We start from the raw sequence: 9,681 nt of genomic DNA, 5'->3' as shown, positions 1-9,681 counted from the left end.
TAAATAAAAAAAAAATTAAAACATACATAGGCCTGGACAATATGTACTGTATTTATACATGAGCATATGAATTTAATGATATATTGAGTCAGGACTGAGGGACTTTGGTATACTCCACTAATATCTATCTGCCAAGTTTTGTGAAAATTCCATGAAAGGTCAACAGCTTTTGGCCTTACACCCCACACAAGCCTCATGTTCACTGGTTCACAACTGGCATTCTTCATGACTGACATAACTGGTTCATAGTTACCACAAACCTGTTTAGGTGATGCAAATCTAATACAATGCTTTCATTAATGTAATATGTGTATCAATTTGGTTAATAGTATCATTTATTCCCAAACCCTTTGTCATGATTCTACCAATGAATATAACCACCTGCAGGTACATGAAGGACTGGGCCCAGCCCTGATGTTGGTGCTACATACAGTATTACAAAGGTCAGATGAAACAAAGACTTATGAGCTATATTTACATGCTAGTCAAACTGTGAACATGAACTTACACAGCAACTGAACAATATTAAGCTAGTGCCTCATTTTTATTATTCAATACAAACATCCCTGTATTGATGCACCCCACCCACCAACCATAATTATCAACCACCTATTCATCCCCATACCATTACTACAACAGCTCAAAAACAAGTTACACAGAAACCCAGAGAATGCAGACAACACTAGATCGATACAACTACAAACTAAAGTCCATTAGAAAACAATCCCAGGCTTTTTACAAAAATGATAAGCCAACATGTTCAACAAATAACATTAAAGGAATGCTTATATTCTTTTAATGGCATCATCGATTTCTGAAATCTGGTCCTTCAGTTGGTTCCATTGTTCAGGATTCAGGGAGATGCCTACAAGAAATTTGAGACAGACCATTGAAGTGCGTCTTACAGCACAGCTGCAAACTATCCAAGACATCAAACATTCCTTTCTCCAGGTCCTGCTGTAGTTTTGCAGATAAATGTGTTCCATATGTACATCACCACAACTTCAGATGTGATTACCTTTTTTCCCCGGTTTCATCTCTCCATCTTGGTTCATCCAGTACTCTCTGATGTCAATGAGGACTTTACCTTTGAAGTCCCTGACGCTGACGTATCTCATCTTCCCAATCTGTGGGAAGCAAACTCACTGTCAATACACTGAAGGTATCAACCAAAAAATGTCTTTGCAATGGTTAAATACTACGCTAGCCTAACTAACACTGCACGCTGTGCTGTGCATATGTATATGAGGAGTTTGTGGAATAGTGAATTAAAACAGAACTAAAATATCCTTCTAGTCTTTATAACATTATTATTCTATTATTTTATTACACAAATTTAAAACTGATAACAAGCAACACAAAAAGTGGACACAGCACCCTGCAGCTGAGCTGCTCTGATCTTCAGGGAGAAAGTGAGAAATACCCACAAGTCTAATATATAGTAATTTATTCCCATGCATGCTGTAATTTCAGTCTGCATCTATCCATCTTCTCTCTCTCCTGATGGTGACACACAAGCCAGGAGTGAGTGAGTGAGTTACTATGGTTATGGGGATGCTATGTGTCTCTGTCACTTAGAAACTTTGGCTATGTTCAGACTGTAGGGAAATCCGATCTGTTTCTCAAATCAGATCTGAAATATGGAACAGCCGCATGTTATTTGCAAGTGATCTGACTGGGATTTTGTGTCCAGACAACAGCGGCCTATCTGTATGGGTTGTTGTAGCAACAATGTTGGTTAGTCACTACTCACGCTGGTGAACCCTAACCTAACACAGAAGTATGACAAATATGGATCCATCATCTTGCCCTCCAAACTTTCATGTTGTGTAGTTGTGGAGCAGGCAGTTTATTTGAAAGTGACTGTTCTCTTTGTTGTCTTCCAATCTAATGAACATCTGTCTCTCTGGATTTGATGTCATCATTGTGTGTCACGCTGCGAGTGACACAAGATCAGACTAAAATCAATCTGGACATGCCTCAACAAAAATGGATTTGGGCTGGCAGTCTGAACATAGCTTTTGTCGTGATTTCCATTAAGAGGTTAATGACACACACACACACACACACACACACACACACACACAAAATTAGGAAAGGTTAGGTTAGATAAATTAGGCTCAACAATAATAGGACACTAGAATAGCTACTACTAGTTTGAAAATCGAATAATCATCATCAACCGGTATTTATCTTAGCGCTTATGTATCAAACAGTGCCAGTTGTGCCAAGGTGTCAGAAGATGAATTGCCTTTGTAGTCTTAAGAGTAAATATGTGTGAAAGCACATAGACATAGACAAAGCAAAGACATAATCAATGAGAAAAATATGATATCCAAACAAAATAGTTCGGCTAGTTCTCCTCTTTCTAGGCTGGCTTTCTACTTTAATCAAATCTAGTTTGTTTTCTGGACAAAATGATCCACTGTCTTTGAACAATGTGTTTTTCTCTTTCATTTACTTTCCAAACAGTGTTAGCAGATGAAACTACTTGCAAACCTCCAGCTTGTACTGATGGTCCCATTTTTCAACGAATTTGAAGAAAAAAAAAACATACTCATATCTAGCACTTACATATAAAATGTATCTGTTAAATAAAAAAATGTTAGAAGTGCAAAATGGCTGCAAAGACTTGAAACATAATTCTATTTCTGTGGAGTTTATTTTTTCTGAAGTGTAACTACATTATAGCTGTGATACCTACCTGGAACATGTTGTCGTCACCATTACCGCTGGCCTTGGATGAGCCACCTGGCTTGGAACTCTCTCCACTTTTTGGTTTCTTGGCTGGTTTCTCTGGTACACTTGACTTCTTTCTCTTTGCCTAAAAAACAGACAGCTACTTTTCAAATTCTGGCTCCTCATCATGTCCTTAAAAGAGATGGCACAACCCTTACTCCAGATAGCTGGGATTCAAACCCAGGACCTTGAAAATGTTTGACCTGCATCTATAAATGCAAGTTAAGACTCTACATGCAACGTGAAACCCACACATCAACAATATCCAGAAAGGCCACAGACTTTGACCCAGGGGAATTTAGTGGTTGTCAAATATAATTTGCGATTTCTGACAAATTGTCGTGTTGATATTATATGGATCTAATCATGGTTATATGTTTGATGAAAACATAAACAAATAAAATCCCTAATCTGAAAAAACAAAACACTGGCGCATCTAGGGCTGCCCCCTGAAAGTTGATGAGCCATAAAGGAATCATAAATATACTTTTATATTAGCTGCTGCTTTAGTTTAAAAAAAAAAAAACCTTTAACAGATGAGAGAAGCTGCAATTTAGAGGCACCAAAACCTAATCTCCCCTTGAGCCCCAAAATGTCACAGATGAGGAAGAAAGGCATTTAAACGCGAGTCCAAAGCTGCAGGTAAAACATACTCATGTAGGCTGGTAAACATTTTAGTGTGGCGCTAAACTGAAAACAGACAAACGGTTCAACTGATAAAATCCTAAGTCGGGTCGTTAGTTAGTTAGTAAGTTTATTCAGCAATACCAAGTTTGTGGCTTTGATTGCTGAAATCCGTGTGTCAGGATTGGTCTTGCTGCAGCAGAAAATACCACAATGATTGAGATATGCACAGGTAGTCGGAAATGGTGACCAGCAGATTTTTTTGTCTTGATAGCATGTTTCCTGTTATAATTATTTTAAAACGGATTTGTTGTTCACAATGTAGTATTATCAGGAATAAAATATGGAGCATGCCCTGGATGCATGGATGGTGAGTTCACTCTTTTCTTTTTGGACTTTAATGCGTCAGAGATGCAGGGACATCACTGCATTTCAAATTTTGGACATTGTGTCCTCCATGCTAAAGAGGAAAAGGACCATCCAGGTTGTGAGCAGTGCCAAGTTTCCAAAGCCAGCATCTGTGATGGTATCGGGGTGCATGAGGGCTCATGACATAGATAACTTGCACATCTGCAGTGTTTCCGTCAGTGTATTGCAAGACCGGTAGCTGGTCCAATGCTGACTCCCTGCCAGGCCATTGTGTAAGTTTTTAAAATGTAGTTGAAGATGTTATATAAAAAGGAGACATATTATGCTTTTTATTTTTCTCCTTTCCCTCAGTTTGCTATGTAAGTTCTTGTGCATGGAAAAGGTCTTAAAAGCTAAAATGGCCATAGTCCGAGCCAAGCTCTTCTTTCCAACAGAAAACACGGCTCCTGAAGTGCCTGAAACGCCTCGTCAATACAGTAGTCCTGCCTTTAATTATGTGACTTTGTGACATCACACTACGTCACCATGACAAACATTGATGTCTAAGGATAGTTTGGCATGTAAGAATGAATTCAGCATATTTTAAATGGGGTACCATAGTGTTTCAACATTTGTAAGCGTGAAGCCACACTGTATTTTTCACAGGTCCAGGGCCAGTACAAGGCCAAGCATGGGAGCTGCTCTGTTGTTGGCTGCAAGAATCAGCACAAACATCTACACCTACTCCAATCTGAAGATGTCAGGACCGAGTGGATTAACTCTATTTTGGATGGAAATATGTCAGACATGGCCTCACATGTCTGTGTGTTATATTTGTGAATGGCTCAGGTATTTTACAAGCTCAAAGATGAGTGGATTTTTCCACTGTGGTGCGGTGATGAAGTGTTTGGTTTAGAAGTGGTTCTTGTGGTGATATTCATGATAGACATGAGGCTAACTGGGAGCTAAGAGCTGACTGGAGACACTGTTAGCGCCAACCAATCAGAGCAGACTGGGCTTTTGGGGTATGGGTATGGAAAAACATAGAATACAGATTTGAGGGGGAGACAGGTGCTTGTTACGGGATGGTCACAGTCACGAGTCCTCACTGCGGCCCACTCGCAGGCGGGACGGGCCCAACTTGGCCCTACTCTGGAGCAGGTCCATCGCCGGCACAGCACGGCACGGCGCGGCATAGCTTGGCTCAACTCGGTGCAGTAAAAAACTGGTGATGGAAAAGCAAATCAGTGCGGCTCAGTTGACTCTGTGCGGCCAAAAATGCTAGTGGAAAAAACTTTTATGTCCCGTTTACGTAATCGATTATGTCGATGCGTCGCACCAGCCCTAATTAGTTTCCCTGAAAAGAAATGCCGCCACGTATAACGCTGGACGTTAAATATTAGCACACCGTAGCCTCAGTTTGTGCCTGTGCCTTGTTTAGAGCTGGTGGTAACGTAGTGTTAGCAAGATTTATTTAGATATATTCCTTATCTGTCCACTCGTTAACCAGTTAATAAATTCTGTGAAGATTTTTCAGTGCTCCATCATTTCTTTGTATGATCCCAATAATTTTTTAGTTGTAACCTATAGTTTTATTGACTAAATAGCTGAATACATCTTCACCTCATCACTTTAATTAGTAGAAATATTCTACGCTGTTGTGGACAAGTCCATATTTAGAAAATTAGTTTCTTGTCCATGAGGGCCACCTTAGCTGTGTTTCAATCAAGAACCTCACCGCTAGATGCTGCTAAATACTTCAAATGCTACACACTGGACCCACTTATTCTCATCACTTGGCTGCCGGGCCCAACAACTTTTCTGGTGGAAACCCTGCATCTGTGAAGGCACCATTAGAGCCTGTGTTCACATAACAGTTGAGGGCCAACGTCTTTTTTCCAGTTGTTTCTAATGAGGAGCTGGTGTATGCTGCCGCCTAGAGAAAAAGTGCTGCTCCCAGTGTCTTTTTTCAGAGGGCTCTTTTTTGTGCAGCCACTCAAAGCGCTTTTAGTTGAAAAATCTCTCAACTTTTCAGAAAGGCGCTGGGGTCATTACCGTCGCTCTCGCAGCCCACAAATAATATATTGCATTGATCAGGCCTTGTCACCCAATGCCCTGGTAATCCAGAATTCTAGGACAAGCTTGTTCTGGCTGTGTCTGTCTTTCTTTATTCTATCTTTATCAGATAGAAATAATCATTTACAGAGACACCAAAGCCCATTTGTGGGAGCAGATTGTACACTGAATTAATCAAGGAGTATGGTCAAGACCTGCTCAATTTGTAAAGTGTCATAAGATGACTTTTATTGTTAATTGGCGATATACAAATAAAGGTTGATTGATTGATTGATTGATTGATTAATTAATTGAATGTTGCTGGTGAGTGTTGTGCTTTTATCACCCTACCCATTGTAAGCTTGCTATGTGGTCAGCCCTCTGTTACCATAGCATTAGCAGATGTCAACCAAAACCAACTTGCAGCATTTTTTCTCTCATCACACAAGAGCTTCATACCAACACTCCCAAGTGCACCGCCAACGCTGTGAAAAATGCTAGTTTCGCATCATAGCACAAACCTTGGTCTCTACTTCACTGTCGGAGTCACTTCCGGACGTGGAAGACAGCACTTCCTTTGATTTTGGCATTCTGCTGAGACAGGGATCAAATGTCAGACCTTTATTTTACTGCAAAATCACTTTCAAGAGATCATTTAAAAAAAACATTCAGAGAGACATGCACATGGGCAGACGGTAATCTGATAAATTACCTCCAGTGATGTTACTCAGTAGCTAAGCTGCATGGGGTTAATGCAGCTCCACGTTTTGATTAGGAAGAGGAAAGCGTGGAATAAAAATGCTGATATCTCTGGTTCTGCTGGATTGATTTTAATAATTTGTTTTTAAACTGTCCATAAAGAGTCAAACAGTGTTATAGGAGTGCAGTGCTAGAAGAGTGGACTGCTTTTCAAAACCTGACCTACATTCTCCACTTGCACAATGTAGTGTGATGTATATCCGCTTTATGAACTGCATGCCCTTTTTCTTTGGGTGCCAACTCTACAGTACACGTCTTGGGGACAGCCATGTTGTTGACCAGCAGACTACCAGGGCTACAAAAATCTCTGTCAGTGTAACTGACACGTTCTTATTCCCTAACTGTATGTTCAGAGGTTGTGTAGCGTTAATGGGTTGTGCTTGTGTTTTTCTAGCAGTTGGTTTATCAAGACAAACAGCCAGCAACGGAGCTGATGCAGCAGATTGTGAACCGTAGTTTCACGACCAGCAAACACATAGACACTTTGACTGTCACAGCTGCAATGTCTCTGGGCTCGGTGTGTGAAGCAGACAACCCGGGTGGCAAAGCAGTTGCAGGGCTGCCCGTCCTACTAGCTCCACCTAATGAGCCTCGAGACACTCTTGCAGCAAAGAGTGGCTCTGGAAGAGGAGTGACCCTGACACGAGCAGCAGAAGATCAGGACAGAGGCCGATGAGGTCGGTGTGTCTGTGGCAAGGTCACAGAGTTACCACAGCTCAAACACCGCTGATAACAGACATTACCAAGGCGTGTAGGCGAATAGTTTGATAAAGCAAAAAGTTCACAACCAACGAAGCCAACCAATCAGAGGTGGAGTAGGGCGGGTCTTATGAGAACTCAAGTGGGACCCATTATACCGGGAGTCTGTCTTCTTGAGCAGTATGATTGTGCCCTCTGCTGTTCAAACAGAACAATACTATGACAAGGAGGGATAGTAGAATGCATTTATACTGTTTTCCCCTGTTAGACCCCTGAACTTTACGAGCAAAATAACCATGTGGTATGTTTTGCTAGATGTTGTCACAGCCCCACGATACTGTGGCTTTATCAACGCGATGTCGTGGAATTCGGTCGACTGTTACATCCCTACTTTTCACAATTTGCTTTGTATATATTGTTAATAGTTTTCCATTTGTTTTTGTATATAGCATGGCTCGCTAACATTGCTAGCGGTTATCTATTTAAAGGATCAAAAGTTTTAAAAACACTATATAGAAAAACAAACGGTAAAGTATTAACATCAAATACAAAGTGAACTGTGAAAAAAGTATTTCAGCTAAGTTAGGGATGAAAAAGCACCAAGATCACTACAGACCTGTACTTTGGACAGACAGGTTACTGGTAGTGAGGTTAGCTAGCCACATGCTAACATTAGGTTGCTATGAATCGTTTTTACACACCAAAATGAAGCGAGCAGTAAAACGCCGACCTCACACGACATTGGGCAGTAGGAGAATTATCCACAATGCATCTCAGCCACTGTGTGACATCACTGCTAATCATCAGATTACATGCAGCTTCAACTTGAGCCACAAAAGACTTTTTTCACATATGCAATAGTACTCAACAAGACCTGTAACAGAAAACATTACAAAATGCTTGTGTGCACACAACAAATGTAATAAAAGATATGCAGCTGTTCTCTGAAGGGATCTTTTCACAGTTAGTATGGAAGGAGGAATGATTACAGTGACCAATTAAGATAGACTTGAAAAATATATAATTTGGAGAGGACAGCAGGTAGGTCATACAACTGTCATGCTTCTGCAATAAAATGTGCCAGTTCTGTACAGAGAATCAAGCCACTGGCAAATTCCAGGCGCTGGTTCAGTAACAGACAATGATGTTCAAAACATCGTACTGTCATCATCAACTAGCTAAATAAAGTTTGTATTATACTAGTTACATTAAAATTGTATATGCATCCTGCTAATTCAGTATCCCTATTATGCTGTTACAGTGAGGGGCTGGTGTGTGCTGGTGTGTGTGTGTGTGTGTGTGTTGGGGGGGGCAGTCATTCTAGTAGTTTACGAATGTAACAGATTGTCGCTGTTAGCTGCTACAGACAACTATTAGCTTGGAAACATTCAATTTTTAGTCGTCACAAGGAATAAAAACTGTGAGCCAAGCTGCTGTCACAGTGTCTCACTACACATCACTTAATGGGGGGACCATGTGCGCGACACAACGGGTTACTCGGGCTCGAACTATAACCGGACCCGGTGGAGACGCACTTGCACAGTTGGTACTGGTCTTCCACACGAGCAGCAGTTCATTTTAAACGAGCCTAATGTGTTGGGGCGTTTAGCGCTTCAGACTGCACCACAAACTGCGTACGACTTCAGGAAGTGTCAACCTGAAATACGAGACGCTGTCATAGAGGTGATGGACCGAAGGACACGTTGTCGTTGCACTGTAATGATATAAGATTGTGTTTGTATACAAGCACAGATGTTAGCTAGCTGGCTTTGTTTAATGCTATCTGGGTAGTTAGCCACAGTAGCTAACATTAGCAGGGCTAGAGCCCCGTCGCACATGTATACTGGCTCGTTAACATGAAAAATTAACTCATGTAGCCAGTTCATTCTCAGAACACAGCTGCGCAGTAAAACACCGATCTGTTCTATTAAACCAAAATTCTTGACAAAGACACGTTCTGGCATGTTCTTTTCGATCTGTTAATGCTTACATGATATGATGTAGTAGAGCGGATCTCTTGACAGGAAGCGGAATGTAGCGGTGTTTCCGGTGTGTGTTCTGCCTCCTCCCTGCCGACTACACTGGACCAGTTCCAAACCGCTCCTTAAACACTCCCACTCCGGACACAGTCAAGTGCCTGGGCTGTGGGTCCAACTTCTTCCCAGATGAAATGTATCTAATTCATTGAATTATTATATTAGCAAAATATTACATCCATTAAATTGAAAAGGCTTGAAAGATTGCCCTCCTGTCACACTTTTCAAGTTTCAGATTTGAAATCATAAATGAGTTCCATTGAAAATTTAAATAAAAAAAAAGAAAAACAGAAATTGGCAAAAACAATTAGACTATTTAGATATTTCAAATTTACCCCTCTTAGTTAGCAGACCTTAGAATGATGAAGCTGGTCCACCAGCAGGGTCTCATTAACGATGCTGGGCCGAGCATCAGTGATAT

At 40.9% G+C, this 9,681-nt stretch overlaps 1 protein-coding gene across 2 annotated transcripts; it reads right to left on the bottom strand.

Moving 5' to 3' along the window:
- Positions 1-317: 317 nt before the first annotated feature.
- On the bottom strand, positions 318-9,292 carry LOC140995339 (activated RNA polymerase II transcriptional coactivator p15-like). Of its 2 annotated transcripts, none has more exons than XM_073465304.1 (5): positions 9,215-9,292; positions 6,288-6,357; positions 2,705-2,824; positions 1,019-1,127; positions 318-865 (listed from the first exon to the last, which is right to left on the bottom strand). In XM_073465304.1, the coding sequence occupies exons 2-5, from the start codon at positions 6,354-6,356 to the stop codon at positions 786-788; spliced, it is 378 nt and encodes a 125-aa protein (XP_073321405.1). In that variant the 5' UTR covers position 6,357; positions 9,215-9,292; the 3' UTR covers positions 318-785. The 2 variants fall into 2 exon arrangements, with proteins under 2 accessions (XP_073321405.1, XP_073321406.1); XM_073465305.1 differs by having other exon boundaries at positions 526-865; positions 6,288-6,360; positions 9,215-9,231.
- Between the last annotated feature and the right edge of the window lie 389 nt (positions 9,293-9,681).

Source organism: Pagrus major, chromosome 5 (assembly GCF_040436345.1).
Source record: "Pagrus major chromosome 5, Pma_NU_1.0".
In the NCBI taxonomy this organism is placed as follows: domain Eukaryota; kingdom Metazoa; phylum Chordata; class Actinopteri; order Spariformes; family Sparidae; genus Pagrus; species Pagrus major.
Note: the sequence above shows the minus strand (reverse complement) of the source record. Positions and strands in the feature narration are given on the sequence as shown.